Raw genomic sequence first — 24,498 nt, forward strand, 5'->3', positions numbered from 1 at the left:
TATCGCATAGCTACACCACAGTGTTTAATTTGTTTATTTGCTACTAGTAGTTGCTTGTTCTGTTCTGATTAATAATAAGCACCAGAACAAGATCGATTACACTTTTGCGGCTGTAAATTAATGTCGTCCGCCATGAATCCTCGACGCCATTACTCTGTCAAGGAGGATCTGACAAAGACAGTGAAGATGCTTCTCTTCGTCGTTTGGCTCACCATACCGATCTGGATCCTGCTCCTCCGCTTCCTGCCCCCCAAATTCTCCGTCCAGGTCGTGGGCGCCTCGGGCCTCGGCGACACGCCGCCGGCGGCGCTCCTCGACGGCGCGCCCATCTCCACCGCCTTCAACATCACCTTGCACGCCGCCAACCGGCGCCCAATGGCCAGGTGCTACCGCAACGGCGAGGCGACGGTGCGGTACGCGGGCTACACCGTCGCGTGGGGCCGGACGCGGGCCTTCTGCGTGGGCGCCAAGGAGGCGCGGGACGTGCCGTTCGCGGCGTGGGCCGACGGCGCCGGCTTGCCACGGCCGATCCGCGAGCGCATGGCGGCGGACTGGCGCGCGGGCGCGGCGGAGCTCGAGGTCGACGTGAGGCTGTTCAGGAACGACGACGGCTCGGCCAGGCCGACGTGGATGTCGTGCGAGGTGACGGCGGGCGGAGAGAAGCAGTCGGGCGTGACCCCGTGCACCATGTTCGCGTTGCAGAATTGGGCGTCAGACATTACACCTGCTTGGATGCAGTATCTCTGACGATGTTCTTTTTTTTTCCCCTCAGTAGTACGCTCATAGATGATACGGAGTACTAGATCAGATTGAATATCACGATTACGTTCGGACTATTAAAAAAGCATGTTGATTTTTTGTCTCAAATATTGTACAACAATATTTCATGATCTGCAGTGTAGATCAGGCTCTATTCTTTCACCTAGTTATTCAAAGTGTTGCCATCGGTTGGAAAACTATCCAATGACGGCATGTGATTCGCATCAAACAAAGGTTAAGGTTAATATTTTTCATTGGGTCAACAGAGTCTCCTATTCGTTTCAAAAAAAAAGTCTCTCCTATTTTTCGCTAGCTGACAAACAGGGCTCTTGAAAACAAAACAAATTGACCCAACAGTGATTCGAAGAACTAGGATCTTATTGAATACAAAATATACCAAGTTGTGAATAATTCTCTACTGCTTCTAAGAAGTAAGAACCTTTCAAAATGTTCAAATTTCTAATTTCTAAATTTTAGACAAACTTTTTGACCTGAAAGTATGAAATTTTATGGATTTCGCTGGTTTCAATAGGAACCGAATAGAAAACAAAATTGGAAATCCTGGAGGGAGTAATTATACCCTACATCATTAGAGATCAAACCTTTGATTTATCTCTATTAGCTAATTGGTAGGTAGCTAATAAATGTAGCTAGGTGGGTCCAAACGGGTAGCACTACGACTTGTTTTATTTGGATGGAGTTTCAAATAGTTTATGAAAAGTTGAAAACAAATGCCAGTAGATTTTTTTGTTTTTTTGTGGGGGGCTCTGAAAAAGAACTTTTAACATGAAAGTAGTTTTTTAAAATTTTCATTGTTTTATGTTTTTTACGTGACCAGACCACCTGTATATTACCTCCTCCAGCCAGCCAAGTGACGATTTGAGGTTGTCTTAAGTTAAATATTTAACACTTTAGCTGCATACTACTAGTACATTTAATTTATGTGTTGAATACTGATTTTGAATATAATAATACGAGTAAATTTGTCTTGAAATGTAGCTTCGTTAAAAACATAATTTGGATAGGTCGTGAAAAATGTTGTGGACAGGTTGTCCCGAAAGCAGACTCTCGGCCCTGAAAAAAAGTTGAATCCTTGTGCAGCCCGGCCGGAGACATTGATCCGAGTCGGAGCCCAATGAGAACCTGGGCTCGACACCAACACGGCAGATGACAGATATATAACCGTCGCTGCGCTGTCCGATCAAAGATGATTTCTATCCGGATTGTGCACAACAAAATATAAGATTAGTTCCTGCGTCTCGATTGTGCTATCTAGGTAAATATACTCTTAAAAAGTAATCAGGATCGTGCCATCGGCTGAAGAATTCCGTGCTACGTATACGATGCCTCGATCTCGCTCTGCCGGCCAAAAGCCGGCGTTCACCTTCCCCGAGTTCTTCATCAGCGACATTTGCGAGCTCGCACTGGCTATTTGCTTCATCATACTGCCTTGGTTCTTCGTCTTCTACGACCTGCCGCCCCAGTTCTCCGTCCAGCTCGAGCCCGGCGGCGGCGGCCTCAACGTGTCGGCCCCGGCCGCGACCGCCTTCCGCGCCGCGCTGCACGCCAGCAACCGGCGCGCCACGGAGCGGTGCTACCGCGACGGCGAGGGGGCGGTGACGTACGGCGGCTTCACGATCGCGTCGGGCCCCGTGCCCAGCTTCTGCGTGCCGGCGAAGGGGCGCGGCGAGGTGCCGCTCCTGCTGCCCGGGAAAGACGGCGCGGGCTTGCCGGAGCACCTGCGCGACCGCTTGGCCGCCGCGAGCAAGGCCGGGGCCCTGGAGCTGGAGGTCCAGGTCAGGTTGTTCCAGGACGGCGGCGCCAGCTCGGGCAGGCCGAGCCGGATGTGGTGCACGGCGAGGGTGGGCGGAGCACCGCCGCCGGAGGAGGCAATGTGCACCGTGTTTGCTTTGAAGAATATGTTTGACTTCAATGAGTAAACCGTACAGTACCGTAGATCGATGGCAGGCTTTAATTAGTACCGAATTTTTTAGCTTTTACACATTCTCACAGTGCTTACTGTCCTTTTCTTTTGTTGCTGAGATGAACGTGTAGCTGCGGACTTGCAGCTTGCTAGAGTAAGAAATACTCGATGTATTCAAATTCAAATATTCAATATATTGTGACCAGCTCGTACCATATTTCCTCGCTTTGAATGATTGAGTTAATGGTCTTCAGAGATTTATTTCTTGTGACTGCTGGATACTGAATCTGATGTTCAATCCTCATCAAACCTTTTAGCTGAAAATTGAACCATATATATGTGGAACAAAAAGTTCGTTTATATAGTGCTTCAAAACTAATCTATCATTATCACGTAGCACCTGGAACCAACCAAACGGTTCATGATTATTCACTGTATAGGTTTGCTGCACATGATGCCCAGCTTAATCAAATTGGTAGACGTCTCCCACCCCCCCCAAAAAAAATTGGTAGACGTCTCGCAAAACTCAACCTGTTCGGTGCTGCAATTTATACAACGCCAATACATACTCTTTCTTTGAACGGAATCAAGTCATGCTAGATCGAAACATCTCTGATTCCATGCACAGCACAGCCACAGCAGAGAGCAGACTAGATAGAACAGGTTAATTCTGATCCACTGTCGTAATTCAGGAACTCGAAGATTCCGTCGATTGTATTCAGGAATCCCAATTGCACGAGATCTCTGTCATTAACAAACTACAGGATGCAGCCTACAGCACAGCACAACGACAATTACGTACAAATTCGTGATTCATCGAGGAAAAGACGATCATTGTAACTTCACTGTGCGAATGACAAATAATGTTAAATCATCATCGTAAAACAAAAAAAAACTTTCATCAATCAAGAACTCATTATTTCATCAAAAAAAAAATCAAGAACCCATTAAGCGATCATGTAGTTGTAAGGCTATTACGTAGTACTGTGTTCAGTCTTAAGGAAGAGAGACAATCTTAACTAATAAGCAATCAAGATACGCAGTTTTCCTGCGTATTCGAGAGAAAAAAGCTAAACAATCTGCCAATTAAACAATTTGATAGTACAACTAGCTAGCCTACAGAGTTAGGCTTATAGCACTCGGCCACGCGCGGGTGCCCATCCAGCTCGACGTCGCAGACGAACGACTCCCAAGCCAGCCCGAACTCGACCTGGATCTGCGCCACGCCCAGCCTCCTCTCGTCTGTCATGAGGCGCAACAGATCACCGGGCACGCCCACCCCCGCGCTGGTCGCCTTCACCGGCAGCGCCAGCACCTCCTTGTCCCCCAGCTCGAACCCCGGCGTGCGCCCGCGCGCCAGGGGCACGCCCCCGTAGGAGACGATGACGTCGCCGCCGCGGCGCCGCAGGCGGAAGGTGTGGCCGTTGTTGACGCGCACGATGAGGTCGAAGGCCGGCGAGGCTGCCCCCGGGGACAGCGCCGGCTGCAGCCCCTCGAAGCCGGCGAGCTCGACGGAGCATGTGGTCGGCTTGTTATCAGGGTACGCGATGGATTTCTTCGAAGGGAGCGTCGTCAGCAAAATGATGAAGCCGTTGATCAGGATCGTGGCAAGTATCCACGAGAAGCATCCACAGCCATCATCGTCGTCTTTCTTGTCCGTGGTGGACGCCATTGATCGGATTGTTCCGTCGCAGATCAATAGATACCATGACCATGGAGGAGGGGTCACTTATAGTCGTAAATGAGTAGGCCGGTCAGGACCCTGATTCACCGGCCGGTCGATACGGACACGAAGAGTATCCGTGTCCAAATCGAAATGGCCCTGCGAAGGGCGACCGGATTAGGGGATCGTGTATATGTATCCATCGGACGCAGGCGACAGAGGCAGAACGCGTCAACGGCTTTCGTGGAGCTCTTGGACATCCAAATAAAACCTTGCTGCTGCTAATATCGATGGCCAAAGTGATAAGGTGCTCTAGCTTAAATAAAATGAAGTTGAATTAGGTAATTTACAAATTTTAACCTAAAACTCAAACTAGTTTGTGATAGCGGAGGCGAGGCCGTTGCCAACTGCCTCCGCACGGGCGCGACGCCGCGCGCCCCGCGCATGACGCGGCCGCCGCATGAGCGCATGAGCGCATGCAGCGTAGGACTCGCCCGCCGCCAGCTGCACGCGCGCATCGCTCGCGCATGACCGGGAATGCCGGCATGCCCGTGCTCAGTGTATACTCGAGATGTATTTAAACTCCAAGAGAGATCAATGAAAGATTAGCAGTTGTTCTCTCCATCTCTATCCATTCTTTCATGGTATCAGCTTACGAACGATCCTCCCTGGAAATTCCGTTCGCGTCCACCTCATCTCCCGCAACCATGGCCTCTCCTCGCCACTCCTCTTCCTCCTCGGACGACGCCGGCGATGTCGCCATCCCACCGGCTCCAGCGGCCGTCGTCCAACAGATCAACATCCGCTCCCACATCCCCATCACCCTCAGCCTCAAGGAGTCCAACTACAGCCAATGGCGCTGCTGCTTCGACTCCGTTCTCGGGAAATTCGGCCTCGCACCCCACGTCTTCTCGCCGCCGCCCCTCGACGAGCGCGACGCCGAATGGATCCTCAACGACCACAGCGTGGTCAGTTGGCTCCAGACCACGGTGCACACCGAGGTGTTCAACCTCATCTACCAGCCGCGCGCGTCTGCGTTCACCGTCTGGAACTCCATCGAGGGCTTGTTCCGCGACAATGAGATGCACCGCGCCGTCCTCGTCGAAGCCGAACTCTGCTCCCTGCAGCAGGGCGATCTGAGCATCGACGACTACTGCGGCCAACTCAAGCACCTCGCCGACATCCTCCGCGACCTCGGTCACCCCGTCTCCGAGCCGAGCCAAGTGCTCAATCTTCTGCGCGGGCTGAATCCGCGCTATCGCCATCTCAAGCCCATCGTCACGTCCAAGTCGCCGCCGCACACCTTCGCTTCCGCCCGCTCCTTCCTCCTCCTGGAGGAGCTCTGCGATAAGCATGACGACAAGGCCGCGTCGGGCCAGGCGTACGCCGTCGGCCACGGGACATCCTCCAACAACTCCACCAACACCGGGAACGGCGGCAACTCTCGCAACCGATCCCAGCGGAACAAGCGTCGCGGCGCCAACAACTCCGGCCCCAACTCCGGCGGTTCCCAGGGCCCGCGCAACGCCGGCGCGTCCGGTGGCCAACCCCAGAGTGGCTCTCCACAGCCCTTGCCTTGGGCCGCCGGCTACAACCCCTGGACTGGGCTGGTCCAGGCATGGCCCATGCCATTCCGCGCACCCGGTGCTGGCGTTCTCGGGCCACGCCCGCCGTTCCAGCCTCAACAGGCAATGACGGCGCAACACCAGCTCCAGCTGCCCGCCCCGACTGCGCCGCCCTCCTCAACTTGGGATCAGCAGGCCCTGCTCTCGGCGCTCGCATCGGTCGGGGGTCCTCAGCAGCAGCCTCCAAGCTCCGGTGACTGGTTCCTCGACACCGGCGCCACCACACACATGTCCAACAATCCCGGTATCCTCTCTTCCTCCTCCCCCATTTCATCCTCCTCTTACATCACGGTTGGAAACGGCGCTAGGCTGCCGGTCACCCACTCGGCCTGCACCTCCATTCCTACCTCCCGTACCCCTTTACTTCTCAACAATGTTCTTGTCTCTCCTCATCTAGTAAAGAACTTGATCTCCGTTCGTCAACTTACACGTGATAACAATGTTTCCATTGAATTTGATCCTAACGGTTTTTCTGTCAAGGATCTTCCCACCCGAACGGTGACCCTCCGATGTGAAAGCTCCGGCAACCTCTACCCGCTCCGACTGCCGCCACAGGTCGCGCTCAGTTCGTCCTGCACTCGTGATCTCTGGCATCAGCGGCTCGGACATCCCGGCCGGCAAACCCTATCTACTTTGCTTCAGTCTTTTGATTTCCAGTGTAATAAAGACACATCCCACAATTGCTCCTCTTGTCAGATGGGCAAACATGTTAGGTTACCATTTGCTCCCAGTGAATCTATAACATATTTTCCTTTCCAAATTGTTCATGCGGATGTTTGGACCTCTCCTGTGTTTAGCTTCTCGGGCTATAAGTACTATCTAGCTCTCCTTGACGATTTCACCCACTACGTTTGGGTCTTTCCCATGCGCCACAAATCAGAAACCCTGCCAATCCTGCAAAATTTTCATGCTTATGTGGGTACCCAGTTTGGTTTGCGACTGCTTGCTTTGCAGACTGATAATGGCAGGGAGTTCGACACCGTCGCGCTGCGAACGCTGCTTGCCAACCATGGCGTGCAGTTCAGGCTCTCCTGCCCATACACATCTCAGCAGAACGGGAAGGCCGAGCGAATCCTCCGCACTCTGAACGACTGCGTTCGTACCCTCCTCGTTCACAGCGGCGCCGACTACACGTTCTGGGCCGAGGCGCTCTCCACGGCCACGCACCTCATCAACCGCCGGCCGTGTCGCGCCACCGGCTCCACCACGCCGTTCGAGCTCCTCTTCGGCGTTCCTCCCAGCTACGACGAGCTTCGGGTGTTCGGCGCATTGTGCTTCCCCAACACTACCGCAACGACCTCCCACAAGCTCCAGCCCAGATCCACGCCGTGCGTCTTCATCGGCTACCCGCCAGATCACCGCGGCTACCGGTGCTTCGATCTCACGACGCGCCGCGTGCTCACCTCACGGCACGTTGTCTTCGACGAGAGTCAGTTCCCCTTCCGGCAGCGCCAACCGCAGCCCACGCATACGCCCATGCATGCGCCTCCAGTCGACGACACCGTTCCTATTCTCCCTCAGCCATTTAGCTCGCCGCCACCGCCGCAAACCTCGCCCACAGCATCTCCTGCCTCGCCTGCGAGTCCACCCACGTCCACGACATCCCCCTCACCTGACCCTGTGCCGCGCACGTCTGCTACACCCACTGGCCATCGCATGCTCACACGCGCCAAAGCCGGCATACACAAACCCAACCCCAAATATGCCCTCTCAGCCACAACCCAAACCGTCTCACCCGTGCCGTCGTCAGTTCGCGTCGCTCTCAAGGACCCCAACTGGCACGGTGCAATGCAAGCCGAGTTCGACGCCCTGCTGCACAATGGCACCTGGTCTCTCGTCGACCGACCTCCGGGAGCACGCGTCATCACCGGCAAATGGGTGTTCAAGCACAAGCTGCGCTCCGACGGCACGCTGGAGCGCTACAAGGCGAGGTGGGTCGTTCGCGGGTTCAACTAATGGCCCGGCATCGACTTCGGGGAAACGTTCACGCCGGTCGTCAAGCCCGCCACCATCCGCTCAGTGCTCGCCATCGTTGCTTCCAAGCAATGGCCCGCGCACCAACTTGACGTCTCCAATGCGTTTCTCCACGGCGACCTCAAGGAACGCGTGTACTGCCAACAGCCCACGGGATTCGCAGATTCCGCACGCCCAACCGCTGTGTGTGAACTTCGACGATCCCTCTACGGCCTCCGGCAAGCTCCTCGCGCGTGGTTCACGCGCTTCGCGGAGTTTGTCCAGACGATCGGCTTCCAGCAGGCCCGCTCGGACTCGTCGCTGTTCATCCTCTCCTCTCCTGCAGGGATGGCGTATCTCCTACTGTACGTCGACGACATGATCCTCTCAGCATCGTCCACGGCTCTTCTCTAGCAAATCATCGCCCGCCTCAAGACCGAGTTCGCGGTCAAGGACATGGGCGTCCTGTCCTACTTCCTGGGCATCGACGTTCATCGCTCCTCCGACAGCTTCTTCCTCTCGTAGGCCAGCTACGTCTACGACCTCCTCGAGCGAGCTGGCATGGCCAACTGTAAACCAGTGGCTACGCCTTGCGACACCAAGGCAAAGGCATCGACACAGGACGGCACGCCGGTCACCGATCCCAGTTTCTACCGCAGCATGGCCGGCGCCCTACAATATCTCACACTCACACGGCCCGACATCGCCCTCGCCGTGCAACAAGTGTGTCTCCACATGCACGCTCCTACTGAGGTACACGCCGGCATGCTGAAGAGGATCCTGCGCTACATCAAGGGCACACCGTCGCTCGGTGTCCATCTCCGCGCCTCGCCATCGAAGACGCTCACCGCGTACTCAGATGCGGACTGGGCCGGCTGCCCAGACACGCGGCGTTCTACGTCCGGCTTCTGCGTGTTCCTCGGGGACTCGCTGGTGTCCTGGTCGGCGAAACGGCAGACGACGGTATCCCGATCAAGCGCAGAGGCTGAATACCGTGGCGTCGCTAACGCAGTCGCCGAGTGCACATGGCTTCGTTACTTGCTCGGTGAGCTTCACCACGGCGTCGCCAAGGCCACGCTTGTGTTCTGCGACAACGTTTCTACCACATACATGTCGCGCAACCCAGTTCATCACAAGAGGACGAAGCACATTGAGCTCGACATCCACTTCGTGCGTGAGAAGGTCAGCGTCGGCGACGTCCGCGTTCTACACATGCCCAGTACGCGCCAACTCGCCGATATCTTCAAGAAAGGCCTCCCGACGGCGCTGTTCGAAGAGTTCCGATCCAATCTCTGCGCTCCGGTGCCGAACGCTGAGATTGAGGGGGGGTGATAGCGGAGGCGAGGCCGTTGCCAACTGCCTCCGCACGGCGCGCGACGCCGCGCGCCCCGCGCACGACGCGGCCACGCCGCGCACCCCGCGCACGACGCGGCCACGCCGCGCACCCCGCGCACGACGCGGCCACGCCGCGCACCCCGCGCATGACGCGGCCGCCGCATGAGCGCATGCAGCGTAGGACTCGCCCGCCGCCAGCTGCACGCGCGCATCGCTCGCGCATGACCGGGAACGCCGGCATGCCCGTGCTCAGTGTATACTCGAGATGTATTTAAACTCCAAGAGAGATCAATGAAAGATTAGCGGTTGTTCTCTCCATCTCTATCCATTCTTTCAGTTTGCACAAAACTTAACTTAAAATATGCTATCTAGATGTACAACTATAGTTTAACTAGTGTGAAACTCTCATCCCAAAAGAGTTTAGCAACCTATAACCAATCCTATCAAGATACTACTCTATGAAAATAAAGGCACACAAGAATTACTAGAATAAAATATGGAAACTAAAGATGGGATGAGAGGAGACAAAACCTCGACACGAGAATTTATCCCGTGGTTCGGTTAGCCACGAAGCCACACCTACATCCACATTGTTGAAGCACTCATGAAGAATTGCTTCCTGGCAATCAAGTCTCTTCTGTGAACACAATCACGGTCATCTTGATCCCGCTTTTCACTAAGAAGCTTCACCACGAAAGATGGGGTCTCCACGTTCCCTGCACAATGTCGTCGACGCCGCTCCACACCAAGCCGGAGGGTCGAAGACGTGCTGGTGAACCACCAAGACTCCAAGAATGGCCGGCGCATCGACATACAATAAGGTTCACTCTAGAACCAACTCACAGGGCTCAACTCCTTGCTCACTGACTCACTTAATAGCTAATCTAGCACTAACACTCTCAAAGATATGCTAAGGACTACAAATTTGATCACTAAGTACTTTGATTGGCTTGGAGGTGTTCTTTAATATGTATGGGGTCTCCTTGGTCTCCAGCCAGCTCAAAATGGCTGGAGAAGCCATATATATAGCCCATAAATTTGAAGTAGCTGTTTGTAGCCGTTGGGGATTTTTCTGCGTAACCGTCGGTTTAACTGGTGCATGGGCGTCGGTTTAACCAGTCACTAATATCTTGAAACTATCTGTTGGCCATTTCTGACAAGATCTGCAGCCGGAAAAAGATACCGTCGGTTTAACCGGTGCAAAGTATCTTCGCATCCCTTTAAACATGCACTCACAGAAATCAGCTTCAAGGTGCTTCGTATTTTAGCCATAACTTTTTACTCTAAACTCCGATTTCGGTGATCTTATTGTAACATCCTGCCTCCCCGAGGTGGGGCCCGCTTACATCTGGCAGCTTTCTAGAACATAGATTGGCCTCACAGACCAACAACAGTCTTTTCTGCATACTTTGTCTTTACTCGTGCGCATTCGGGAAGAACTTCCCGATCGGCCACCCATCTCCAAATTTCTCCGGGCCAAGCATGCTTAACCTCGGAGTTCTTTGGAGATTGGCTTCCGAAAAAGAAATTGCAACTTGTTAGTATAAATATTTTATTAGTACTATTAAACCCTGTGCCGGAATGTCACACTTATACTCTATGGAAGACTTGTGAAATTCTCTACAAGATTCTCCAGAAGCCCATGTCATTTGATCAAATTTGAGGGTCGGTTTAAGCGGTGTTAGAGCGTCGGTTCAACCGGTGCCTCATAGAGATTAGCTTTCATGTTTTGATCATAATTAACTTTTGACTCGGAACTTCATTTTTAATGATCTTGGAATCTATGGAAAGTTTATAAAATACTTTACAATAATATCCAGAAGTCCATCTCATTTGATCAACTTTTAAGCATCGGTTTAACCGGTGTTAGGGCATCGGTTAAATCGGGGCCACTGTTTGCTGCAGAACTTGTGCAATTCAGCGTTTTTTTAAGTTTTTCCTTCGTGTTTTATTTTTCTTGGTCTTTTTACTTCATCCTAGGGACCTAAAACAATATGCTTGATAAAATTATTAGTCTCATTGATTATGTTGTCAATCGATCTCCAAAATCACTCAAAATGGCCTAAATGGGGCCATGTTCGTTACAGCGACCAACTTAGTAGCTTGCTTGCAAGAACAAGCATGGCGGACATAGACGAAAAAGCTTTGTTCCGAGGAGCTACTCATGAGGACGAAGACGCTCAGAAGGGTCTGTCGCCAGCAGGTTGCAGGTCGTGAGACCACAAACGCAATTCCAATTCCACGATCGCTCGCTCGTTTCCCATCTAACAATCGACTTGACTGCATATCTTTTTTTTGCACTCTCATGTGCACGGGCCCCACGATCTCTCTCTCACGCAGGGTTTACAAATCCGACCGGTCCGGTCAAACCGCAGCCGTTTACAAATCCGACCGGTCCGGTCAAACCGCAGCCCTCCGGTAATGGTTTACCGGACCGGTTTAACCGGAAACGGGTAGAAACTGGTTGAATTCAAATCCAAATTCAAAATCGCATGTGCAACCGGTTCCGACCGGTATACCGACCGGTTTGACCGGTTTACCGGCCGGGATGACCGGTTTACCAGTCGGTATGACCGGTTTGGGAATTTTTTAATTTTTTTAATTCAAATTTGAATTTTTAATTGGAGCCAGTAGACCGGTTTTACCAGTTTACCAGCCGGTTTGACCGATTTACCGGTCGGTATGACCGGTTTGAGAATTTTTATTTTTTAAAATTCAAATTTGAATTTTGAATTGAGGCCGATTTGATACCGGCCCAAACCGTAACCGGGCCGGACCGGTTTGACCGGTTTCGTTAACCCTGCTCTCACGACCCTTCCAATCTTCACCATTCTCGTTCTCTCTCTCCCTTCGTTTTCTTTTCCGCGTGAAACTCCTCTCCCCAGCCGATACCCTTTTCCCCTCATCAGATCCGAGACGAGTGGCGGGCGGCGGCCATGCCCGTGTGCAACGGCTCTCGGCGGAGGCCAGTGAGGCGGGGCAGCGGGCATCGCTCAGCAGAGGCACCCTCCCGCTCGCGACGACGCTGGGCGGGGAGGTCCTTGCTGTGGGGCACGCGACGCGCGGTGGTAGTGCAACTCGACTGCGACATGGGTCAATGGCAATGGAGACGTGGGGAAGCGGTAGCAGCCTAGGTTGCTGGTGGTGGTTCTATTACATTCCCTTTCTTCGTTCTCAGATCCACTTCTCTCCTTTTCACCCCTCTCTCTATCTCACAGATCCGGCAGAGGGGAAAGGCACACCAGCGGGTGCACACAGTCCTGGTGAATACGCACAGTCCGGCGAGGGATCAGCACGTCCCCGGTGAGTGCGTAGCCCAGCGAAATTCGTTCCTGCCCAAAGGGGAGCTTCAACGGATGCCTGGTTTGTTTCGGTAATTTTTGTGCCTTGTGTGTGATTAGTTACCCATAGATTGAAAAATGACTGGTTAGCAATTGTATTAAGTCTGTGAGGTATAGACTTAACTGATAGTGTTCAAGTACAATAATTAGCATGGAAACTATACTGTGTGTTAATCAAACCGAAAGCCTCAGTGAAGTATAGTACGTGCAATTATTGATTTAAGCAGAACTGAGTATTCTTCATGTTTTGATATTACTAGACGGATTGATTTTCCGAGGCATTCATCATGGTTTTTAAGTCGTCGCCTAGGCGTCGCCTAGTCGTCCAGGCGAGAAAAAATGTGCGGCGTCCAGGGCGCTAGGAAATCGATGGATATGGCGTCTTCAGTCGTCGCCTAGGCGGGTTTGGCGTCCGAGGCGGGCGCCGCAGAGCGATTTGGCGATGGGGGCGCGCGGGGCCGCGGGGGAAGGGGCGCGCGCAGGAATCTCATGCGGGAAACAGAGCAGAGTTGCGCGCGCGAGGAAATCGCGTGCCAACACCTCCCGCCGCGAGTACATCTCACGGGTGGGGATTCAGAGCGAGAGAGGGAAATAGAGAGGGAAAGAGAGAGGGCGGCCGGCCGCCGGTACCTGGAATCCTCTCCGGCGGCGCTCTACTCTGACCTAGCCGTGGCTGCTCTCCAATCCGTGGCTCGAGCCCCTTCTTCTCCAATCAATCTGCTTCTTCTTCCTCTTCTCCAACCAATCCGGGCGGATTCCCTCAACTCCCGCACCCAGGAGCTCCTGGTTCTTCTCCGGCGTGCCCACCTCTGCCTCCTTGTCGCCACCCCTTCCCGGAGCTGCATCACAGGGACACAGGTACCTCTGCCTCTCCTCTTCCCTCCCTCTGCTCAGTTGCTTTTGTTTATGGTCAGAGTGCAAGGCTGCGCATCTACTTATATTTGGAATTGGTGCTCTGCTCTGCTGTCCATGTGCGCCTTGCATGTGCTCTGCTTTTGCTTATGCTAGAGTAGCGCATCTATTTATGCTAAACTGATGTCCTTTGCTTGGCTTTTGTGGTGTGCCCATGTGTGCATTGTCTGCTTGTGCCTGGTGCATGTGCATGCGCGTGTGTTGCTGCTGCTGCTGCTGCATGCCTCCCTTTTGCTTGGCTTTTGTGTAGTGCATTTTGTTTAATTATTCTTTCCTAATCCCATGTGTGCCCTGTGTCTCTAGTTTAGTCTTTAAATTTGTGTTGTGCTTGTTCAATTGATTTGTCTAATGTTAGTGCTCCACTTCTTTGAACTATGTGCTCACTGCTCACTTGATTAGTCTAATGTCAGTGCTTTTCGTAATTGTAATTTGTGCTTTTGTTCTTTTTATGCAGTACAAGAAAACAGCAAGCAATGGCTAGTCCACCCTCTGTCAACAATGAGAACTATGATCCAAAAACTAATAAAGCAAGGAAGGCAAGGTCTAATGATCCAGGCTGGAAGTATGGCTACTGGGCAAACCTTGAAAACAGAGATCAAGTGACATGTACCCTCTGGGACACCATGGTTCATGGAGGGATTAAAAGGTTGAAGCATCACTTGGCAGGTGGGTATGGAGACACAAAAATGTGTGCAAAGACCACTACTGCAATCAGAAAGGAGATGAAAGCTTACTTGGATTCTAACAGTAGAAGAAGACCATTGTTCCTTGATGAGGATAATGAGCAGCAAGAGGAAGAAGATGTGGTGGTGGTGGAAGCAGCTGAATCTGTCCAAGTTGAAGGAGGTGCACCTGAAGAATTTCAAGCCTCCAAGGTGCAGCCAAGTTCAGGGACTGCAGCCAAACAAAGGAGTGCAACCTATTTATTTAAGGCTCCTGCAGCAAGCAAGAGCAAGACCAAGGCATCACCAAAGGTGAACAAGTCAATCATTGAGATGCTTCGAAAATCACCCGAAGAAATGGTTGATGAAAGGCGCAAAGGCTATTCTCAGCCAACAATTCCAGCAAAGATCAAGACCCCAGAGGAGAAGCATTATGTGGATATGCAGTGGGCTTTGTGGTTCTATGAGTGTGGTGTACCTTTTAATGCAGCAACAGCAGCAAGACAATTTCAGATTGCAGTGGAGGTAACCGCGCAGTTTGGTTCAGGTTATGTGCCTCCTAATCCTTACCAGCTTGGGGAACCGTTGCTTAAGGATGCTGTGCAATTGACCAGTAATGTGAGGAAGGAACATGAGCAGGCATGGAAGCACTATGGCTGCACGCTTATGTCAGATGGATGGTCTGATAGGAGGGGCCGGCACTTGATCAACTTTCTTGTGAACAACCTGGAGGGGACTTACTTCTTAGAGTCTGTCGATGCATCAGCTAAGGTACATGATGCATTTATGCTTGCTGATTTGTTAGAGAAGAAGATTGAGGAGATTGGAAAAGACAATGTGGTTCAAGTTATCACCGATAACGGTGCTAACTACAAGGCAGCTGGTAGGCCTCTAATGGAGAGGATTCCTACACTTTTTTGGAGCCCATGTGCTGCGCATTGCTTGGACCTTATGTTTGAAGACATAGTCAAATTGCAGCCATTTCAAAAGACAATTGGGCAAGCAAGGCGTGTCACAACTTTCATCTATAGGCATGGGAGAATTCTTAGTTTAATGAGAGAGAAGACATGTGGGGCTGATCTTGTGAGACCTGCAGCAACTCGTTTTGCCACTTCTTTCCTCACTCTAAAGAGTTTACGCAAGTACAAGGATCCTTTGAAGGCTTTATTTCTTAGTGAAGAATGGAATGGGAACAAATTGGCAAAAACTGCTGCCGGTGCGGATGTGCATGACACTGTGCTCTCTGTGGAGTTTTGGAATGCAGTTGAAGATTGTCTTAGAGCTTCTGCCCCACTCCTTATTGTTCTTAGGGTGGTTGATGGTGATGAGAAGCCTGCAATGCCGGAAGTCGCAACACTAATGAATCATGCAAAAGAGAAGATCAAGCTGAGTTTTGCTATTGATAGTAAGAAAGTCTTGCTCAAGAAAATTATTAAAATCATTGAGAAACACTGGGTGAAACAAATGGACCATCCTTTGTATGGGGCTGCACTGTATTTGAATCCAGGAAAGTTACATCTTCTCATACGGGATCATGAAGATGCCACTGTTGGGCAGCAAAAAGGTTGTTTTCTTGATGTGCTTGGAAGAATTGTGGAGGATGAAGAAACTAGAAGCAAGATTGATGCTCAGTCCTTGGACTATGACGCCCTTAGAGGAGATGCATTCTCAAACAAATTGGCCAAGCAAAATCTTGAGACAAAGAGCCCTCGTAAGTTTTATTTACATATCCACAAAAAATTCCAGCAAGTCCATTTTATTCCTAATTGCTATGTTTTTATTTGGCAATATAGTTGATTGGTGGCGCTCTTATGGTGGCTGTACTATTGAGATTCAAAGGTTTGCTAGACGAATTGTTAGTCTTTGTGCTGCATCATCTGGCTGTGAGAGAAATGGAGTACATTTGAGTTTGTGAGTATTGTCATCTTTATCTTATATTCTTAAGTACTAATTTTCTTGTGCTCAGTTTGCATTCAAATTTCAGCCAATTAATTACTGTTTTTGTTTGTTGTCTTCCCATTGCTCTTTTGTAGATCCATACAAAGAAAAGAAATAGGTTGCTGCACAAGAGATTGAATGCTATTGTCTTTGTTTCCTACAATCGGAAGATGAAGACTAGGTTTCAGATAAGGCGTGAGAAAAAAGGGAAAAGTTTTGACCCTTTGGTCATTGAAGAGTTTGATTGGGACAATGAGTGGGGTGACTCTTGCTATGTTCACCCTCAAGGTGCTCATGGGTGTGAGGTTGGTGAGAGTGAGAATGGTCTTACATGGGAACTTGTTGATGAAGTTCTAGGTGCATCAAGCTCATTGCGAGGACGCAATTTACCAAGGAGGGCCAACAGCAAGCGTGCAAGAAATGGACATCCAAGGCTGGTTGAAGAAGACTCAAGTTCGGCCAATGAAGAAGAAGAAGATCCACATGATGATGCTTATGTGAGCGACTGTGATGATGCTCCCAATGGCCCCAATGACGATGCAGAAAACATGGAGGCTACAAACATCCATGATGAGTTTGATGATGGATATTGACTGCTGCTAGCTGATTTCAAATCTGCACTAAAGCTACTTTTGTTTGTGGCTGTTGACTACCAGTAGTTAACTAGTTATTATGCCACTAAGACTCTAGTTTATGTTTGTGGAATATTTGTAATATGGCTATGGACTGCTATTATTTATGCCACTAGTATCTAAGCCTGTAAGGGTCTAAGCTTGTGGACTGATTTAATGATGTTTTGCTATCTGTGTGCTGCTATTTGATCCTAACTTACCCAATTTACATCTATTATTATTGTGAGCTTGTATCCTAGATTCCTAGTGTTGTTGAATTTCTTTTTGTACTTGCAGCTTGCTGTCTTGGAAAAGAAAAGAGAGTTCAGATCATACAAAGGTATTTCATTTGAATGCTTGAATTCTTTATTCATTTGATAAATGATTACAAAGTATTTCTCTTACACAATTACATTCATCCATGTTGAAACCTACAAGGGGATGCATGCTACATGGACCAAGCCAACAATGGTTGCTGGAAAGAGGAGGATCAGTGGTACATGTGCTCCAGAATTGGAAGCAAAAAGGTATGTTGGTGCATGTTTGTGCTGCCTCTATTCTAGATGAGGGTATGTATATGGCATCGCCTCGCCGCGCGCCTTATTCGCCTAGGCGTCCGGAAGGGGGTCGCTTGCCGCACCTCGCCTTTCCGCCTTAAAAACCATGGCATTCATTAATATGTACTGGGGTGTTAAAATAAAAACACATATAGTTGCACAAAGATGGAATTTAAGATCTTTCAACATTTCAAAACATGAGGGTTATTTTTAGCAGCTTTATTTTTTGATAAATATCTAGCTGCTGTTGTTGCTTTTTCACATTTTAAGCATGGGTATTGGATGCTTTATTTATCAGTTTTTTTCACTATGTTTTTGCTCGTCATGATGCATTATCAGTACTTAAGTTCTAATGAATCCCACTACGGATAATTATGCACTGTTTATCATCCATTCCCTATTGTTGTCCCTTGTCCCTACCATTTGGGGGAGTTCAAATCTTTTTTGTATTGCTTCCATGTGGCAATCATGGACGGCACTTTTTTTTTTGCAAAGAGGAGATAAAGTATGCTGATGAGTATACTTGCAGGCACTAGCAAAATCTAGGATGCATATGTAAATGTAATGTAAGCCCAAGCTGGCATTAATATTAAGAGACATTAGAAAAGGATCCTATATTTTTGCCCTTGCAGTGCTGTCTATTTTTTCTAGGTTTTGATGATCTAAAGGGGTGGGGTTAAGGCCCTTGCTACTCTTATAGCGTGTTGAAAATGTGATAGAACTTAATAATTGTGGTTGTGGAACGTGCCTTTCTTTTTATGCTTTAATAATTTTGATTTTACATGTAAAGCTTATATGGTGCTGTGATGGCTGACGCGTAAAGATATGCATATACCAGTGTATATTTTATTTTTCAAAACACTATATCTCTACCCACTACTCAAATGCTTGTATTTTTTTTATAGACAGAAAGAAATGGATTGTAGCTGGTGTACCTTGTCTTCATGAAGCAACTTGAAAATTTTTGCAGACCTATACAAGGTATGTTTTTGGCCTATGTCCTGGAGACTTCATTTTGTTGATCATCCTTTTTTTCAGCTTGTTATAGTTGCATTTGTTTTGCTTCCGAAAAATATTTGTCAATCATGCCATGAAATTATGCTTGATCCTTGCACCTTGTTGTCACTGACTCACCGTCAGTAGCTGAGATGACCTTTTTGTTTTTCTTTTATTGTAAAGAGCAAATTAAGTATGCTGAAAAGGACCCTTGCAGGAACTAGCATAACTTTATCTAGATAACTTCACCAAATCTTAAATGATTATGCAGATAAATTAGGCACATAAATTATTGATCATATCTTATATAACTTTAAGATTAATTTCGTTATAGAAGTTAGGCATGTAATTTTGGTTATGCATAATCATCAAACCTTAAATGATCATGCATAGTTAGGCATATAAATTATTGACCATAAATTAGGCATGTAAATTTGGTTTTTGTCTGCACAAGTTTAACTATATACATAACGAATTTTGTGAAATTTGTCTTATGATTTTCCAGCTTTATCATGATTACAAATTCATATTTTACTACACTTTTCCAAAAAAATAATTATACAGGTTTTATGAAAATTTTATAAATTAACCTTTTATGCAAATATTTTTCTCATAATGCAAAAAAAAATCGTATCAAAACTTTTTGCGCAGTGTAAGTGATGCACATAAGTTAGATACAGAAGTTATATGCTATAGTCCAGAAGTTATATACTAGTCATGAATTATACAAAGAAGTTGTATATTTTTCTTAATGCATAACTTTTCCCATCACAAATTTTGCATGGTATAAGTTCTACATCACAAAAGTTTTGCATAGTATATGTCATGCACGTAAGTTAGACACTAAACTTACCTGTTATATACCAGTTATAAGTTCATTTGCAAATCTTTTATGCATGTCAATAAATTATGCAGAGAGATTATTGCATAAAGTTTTTATGTATAAGTTATTTAGATACATTCATATCATGTCAAAAAATTGGGCTAAAAGATTCTTTACATTATTTTTATGTCCACAAGTTATGTTGATAATCTGGTCAACCAATACGTTATGCTGAGAGATTACTTTTACATATTTTTTGCAGAGTTAGGCACATAAATTATATATCGATCAAATCAAATATAACTTTATAGAACATTTTTTTACAACCTTATTGGTGGCCTCAATTGGAGCGGACAGGAAGTGATACCTGGTGAATCACTACTCCTTAATCATCTTTCCCCTTCTCCATCTTCTCTTCTCTCTGCCTCTCCAACCCTTCCCTTTTCTCTAGATCTGAGTTCAATAGGCCGATGATGGTGGGCCCATGACAGAGTGCTGGCATTAGTTAGATGGAGGTGATAGAGGCTGACGAGGTTCAAGTTGCTTGTGGATGGAGACACACATTTGCCCTTTATGAAAAGTGAACATATTTTCTTCTGATGAAGGGGTAGTAGTAGACAACTCAGCAGTAGCAAAATAGTTAAGTGGTGGTTCCTATCTAGTGCACTTGGTTTCTTTGCTATCTTGCTCTTCCAAGCTAACAATTTTATCGACCTACACCATATGAAGGAATGCGCCGGAGTTAATAGGTTCCTTTAAGCCCAGACAGTTCTGGCTACAAAAATTTCAGAAGCTCCATTTGCTGGTATCAGATTATGCTCTAGTAGTTGTATCTTTTCATAGGTGATCGTGCACTAAGCCTTTTCCATTCTACCTCCCTATTTCCATATCAAGATATCACTTTGGCCGATGAGGGCAAGCCTTGCATAGGCACAGTTAAATCAGAACAAGGTAGAGGCTGATTTCTTCTGGTTGATTTTCCAAAACATAGGGAAGTGCTCCTAGTTTCCGTACAAGTTTTTTTCTGCAACTTATATGCGCAAGTTTTATGTTTAAATTTTTTGCTCAACCAAATGTACTTCCATTTAAGATTATAAGTTATGCATTACAACCATTGTGTCATATATATAGTTTTTTTTCAATGTGGCCCTCTCAAGAACTTATTAGCTATTAGCTAATTACAAATTCTTTTTTATACAAGTTATAGCTGCAAGTTATATCTTTGTTTTTACAAAACTTTATAGATTGCTTTCAATATAAGTTCTTGTATGTATGTTATGACCACGAGTTATGTCTCCAGCAGAAGTTGTTCATTTTATGTGATGAAAATTATTAGCTTTTGCATCATAGTTATATACATAAACTATAAAGTCCACTTATAGTTCACTTATTAGCTAGCTTGTATTACAAGTTATTTTAATAAGTTATATACATAAGTTCTACTGTCGTTTTTTGGTTTGTTTCTCTTAAATATAAGTTTTCTATACAAGTTATGGACACAACTTATGCGCACTAACTTTTGTATAGCAAATTATATAGACAAACTATATGCAACAAGTCATATATATATATATACTGTATATCTATATTACACCTGGGTGCATTCTATACAGAGAATGCACCCAGGCCAACCGGCGCGTCTGGTCCGAGCCGGACCAACCACCCCCCGCGCGCCTAACCCTGGTCTGATTCAGCGCACCCCGTCGCCCCCCCGCTCCCCCCAATTAACCGCACGCCATCGCCCCGAATTAACCGCACCCCCACTTTCCTTTTTTTTCGAAACACAGTTGCGTTGCTTTTTATTTCTTCCGCTCCGCCTCACCGCCGCATCCTCCCTCGCTGATTCCGCCGTTCTGCCGCATCGCCGTGCCGCCTTGTCCGCCGGCGTCGAAGCACTGCCGAGGGTGGCCGCCGCCGAGTGCTTCCCCCGCGCTGCTGATTCCTGGTGTGGAGCAAGCAGGAGCGGAGCAAGCAGGGGTGGAGGAAGCGCGGCCGCGAGGGGTGGATTCTGCGCACTGCTCCTCGCCGCATTTGCTTCGTTCGCCGGTCCGCGCTCGCCGAGGCTTCACCGCCGTGGCAAGTCTTGCGCTCCCATCCCCCCTCACCCCTGCTTAAAATTAATTCACCTTTCCACTGCTCCAATGTCCCCCCTCACCTCGACCCTCAACCACATTTGGGCTCACAATCACTCGTACTGCATCGAGACACAGGATTCTGCGCGCCGCGCCCTCCATCGCCGGCATGGTAAGTGATTTGAACACCATCCTATCCCTCTATACCTCCCCATCCTCCTCCGCATTTGCTCGCCCCCACATTTTCGTTGCACATTCCACATCAAAAAATCACACAAATCTCGCGTAATTTCATCTTCGCGCTACATCCTAGGGTTTCACTGGTGCATATAGGGGGAGGGAGGGGAGGGGGGATGGGCCCCAGTGATGCTGCGCATATGGGGAGTTTTTTGTGTTGCGGTTTATTGATGGATTATACGATGGGGGTCGTACATTTTTTGCAATTGCTCTTCGCCCACCTTTGCAATTTGTTAGCTAATGATGCAATTTAGCCAACGGGGCGCAGTCAGGGGGCGGGGGGGGGGGGGGGTTGCAACTCTGCAACTAGGCAGACGGGTTTGCCCCTTGATGCAATTTTTTTTAGAATTTTTATTATAATGAAGTATGATACATTGAGGGTGGGAATGCCATCCATGCAGTAATAATTATCAGCTAGTGTTTTTAAACTTTTTTGCAATTTTAGTCCATGATGTGTTGCATTTTTACAGTTAGCAATGGTTGCAATTTGTTTCTCTGAAGGCTTTTGTGTTATCAGCTAGTTTTGCATCCTTTTTTTAGCCAATTTTTTGTTGCAATTAAAGTTAAGTACTGGTTGCAATTTTTGTCTGGCCTATGAATGTTTGTGGTTTTCTTTTTGTCTTTGGTTAGTTTGTGCTATCTTATGTCTGGTTATATGTCTATAGGAGATTAAATGGTTGCAACACTGTGAGCAGAGTATTAAAAAGTGTAGAGTATTTCCAGTTTGACTTGTATTTTTGGCCTAGTTAATCAGTCTAGAGAATAGCAAACATGTCTGTGTTCATTTATTTTTGGGATATTTTTTTTTGCGCAAGAATAATATCTTTGATTGGCTTTTGTGTCATCAGAATTCAGAAATCAGCATGTGCTGCATTTTTAGCTAACGATGTGTTGTATTTTATACCTAAGCACTGGTTGCAATTTGTCTATCAAAATGTTTCTCATGGCTTTTTTTTGTGTTTTTCTGTTGCAGTGTTTACAAATGGATGCAGATTCAGATCATCAGCGCAGTGGCAATCATGGTGAAGATCGTGGTACAGATAAGAGTAACGATAGAATGAAGTTCAAGAACAGGAGGAAAGTATTAAGGCTGAACAGTCCTGCTCCACCCAACGGAGACAGTGATGAGAGTGATGGACACGACTCGGATTATGTACCATCCTCTCCTGTCCAGGCTGGCATTGCAGCAGAGGGCAGTAATAGAAAGAGGCGTCGCAAACAGGCTCGCCGTCACGCCCCCGCTGACGCCGCTGCAGCCCCTCGCGGTGTTGTTGATGGGCAAGACGTGCCGAAGAGGAGGCCTGTTTCCATTCGATGCTCCCCCATGAAATTCAAAGAAATTGTCGCAGTTCTCGGCGATACTCTAAAAGGTCAAGTTGTGGCAAAGAATTTCGGGGGCCTGCTGCAGTTCAAGCCTCATGAACTTGATAGTCATTTGCTTAGCTGACTTATGCGAAAGCTGAACCCAGAAACAATGAAATTAGAGATTGGTGGTGGAAAAGAGATAGCAATCACCGAGCACAGTGTATGGTGTGTGTTCCAGATCCCCAATGCTGGAAGTGACCCACTCCATATGACGGACGATGAAGCTCGTATTATTCGGAGGGAGTTGGGATTACAAATTTGTGGTAATGCGTATAACCCAAGGTGGGGGTTCAGTGCTGGAGACATTTTGGATGGTTTGAACAAAAAGACGCTCAGAGGAAGTTTGGGGATTAGAGCGTTCTTCATGTGCGCATTCCAGTCGCTGCTATTCTCCAACACTGACGCCTACATCAGGCTGGAGGATGTAAAGTACACCGAAGATTTGGAGAACATTGGTAATAGGAACTGGTGCAAAGCAGTGGTTGATCATTTTCGGAAAGCTGCTCGTTTGTATAGAAAGGATTTCCCGGAGAAAGGTATTATGGCACCAATAAGTGGCTGTGGAATCTTCCTAATGGTTAGTGTTTCCCCCATACTTTTTCTTCTCTCTTTTTTTTTCTGTTTTTTGTGTAACTATGTCCATTTACTTATCATGTTGCAATCAGAGTATCTATCATGTTGCAATCACAGTAGATATGATGTTGCAACTAGAGTAGCTATAATGTTTTGTGCTCATTTTAGCCTTCTATAATGTCTGTGTTTGCAATTAGAGTAGCTATCATGTTGCAATCAGAGTAGCTATCATGTTGCAACCAGAGTAGCTATCATGTTTTTGTGCTTCATTTTAACCTCCCATAATGCATGTGTTTGCAACCAGAGCAGCTATCATATTGCAACTGCTGTCACCTTTTTAGTTTGCAACTGGCACACATTTTTTTTCTCATGCTTTTCTTCAATGATAGGCAGTACTTTTTTTCTAACTTTTTTGTTTCTTTTTTTTTTTGCAGATGCTATATGTTGACAACCTGCAGCATGGATTAAATACAAACCCGTTCTCACTGCCTCGATGTGCCTTCCTCGACACGAGTACCATTGATTCTATAGCAAACATGGATCGCAGGCAAGATGTTTCCAGTGAGACTGTTGAGTTTGGGAAACTTATGGTAAGGACTCACACCCTCTTGGCACACATCCCTTTTCTTTTTTTTTTTGTTCTTTTTTCAGCTTTCCTTTTTGCAACTGCATTGAAGACAAAGTTGTTATTTGTGTACATACATCATTGCAATTTGTTACCCATCCATTCACCAGTTCGTTAACTTTTATATTATTTTTTACAAAAAAAAAATTTGGCAGCTGAGGAGCTTGCCTGACATATGCTACGGTGTCCCTCCTGTTGCTCCATTGGCAGCTTCTTCCCGGCCAGTACCAGTTGCTCCCAGCAGGGGGGCTGGCACCTCTGATGCCCCTGGCGGTCATGCCGCTGCCAACGCGGAGCCTCCACCCATGTACCGGTACCCTAGTTTCAGCAGTTCTTTCGGCCAAAGCATTGTTGATGTAGTTGGAAGAAGCAGAAAGTCAGATGCGCTTAGCATCTTGAAGGCATTTGATGACAGCACTAGGTAGGCCCAGGATTTCATGCAGAAGGCTGTCGAGTATACATCAAGGGCAAATGAGCTCATGGCAAAAGCCCACCACGAGTGTTTCACCTCCATGCAGAAACTACTT

At 47.8% G+C, this 24,498-nt stretch overlaps 3 protein-coding genes across 3 annotated transcripts; 2 read left to right on the top strand and 1 right to left on the bottom strand.

The window, feature by feature from the left end:
• Window positions 1–3,751: 3,751 nt before the first annotated feature.
• LOC120710709 lies at window positions 3,752–4,697 on the bottom strand. The gene has a single exon (XM_039996304.1). The coding sequence runs from the start codon at window positions 4,353–4,355 to the stop codon at window positions 3,795–3,797; it is 561 nt and encodes a 186-aa protein (XP_039852238.1). The 5' UTR covers window positions 4,356–4,697; the 3' UTR covers window positions 3,752–3,794.
• Window positions 4,698–12,640: 7,943 nt separating this feature from the next.
• On the top strand, window positions 12,641–16,089 carry LOC120710157. Its single transcript, XM_039995818.1, has 3 exons — window positions 12,641–13,458; window positions 13,967–15,885; window positions 15,968–16,089. The coding sequence occupies exons 2-3, from the start codon at window positions 13,986–13,988 to the stop codon at window positions 16,087–16,089; spliced, it is 2,022 nt and encodes a 673-aa protein (XP_039851752.1). The 5' UTR covers window positions 12,641–13,458; window positions 13,967–13,985.
• Window positions 16,090–22,847: 6,758 nt separating this feature from the next.
• Window positions 22,848–24,116, top strand: LOC120707817. The gene is made up of 2 exons (XM_039992833.1): window positions 22,848–23,350; window positions 23,781–24,116. The coding sequence occupies exons 1-2, from the start codon at window positions 22,859–22,861 to the stop codon at window positions 24,087–24,089; spliced, it is 801 nt and encodes a 266-aa protein (XP_039848767.1). The 5' UTR covers window positions 22,848–22,858; the 3' UTR covers window positions 24,090–24,116.
• Window positions 24,117–24,498: the final 382 nt, after the last annotated feature.

Source organism: Panicum virgatum, chromosome 5K (genome assembly GCF_016808335.1).
Source record: "Panicum virgatum strain AP13 chromosome 5K, P.virgatum_v5, whole genome shotgun sequence".
Lineage (NCBI taxonomy): Eukaryota > Viridiplantae > Streptophyta > Magnoliopsida > Poales > Poaceae > Panicum > Panicum virgatum.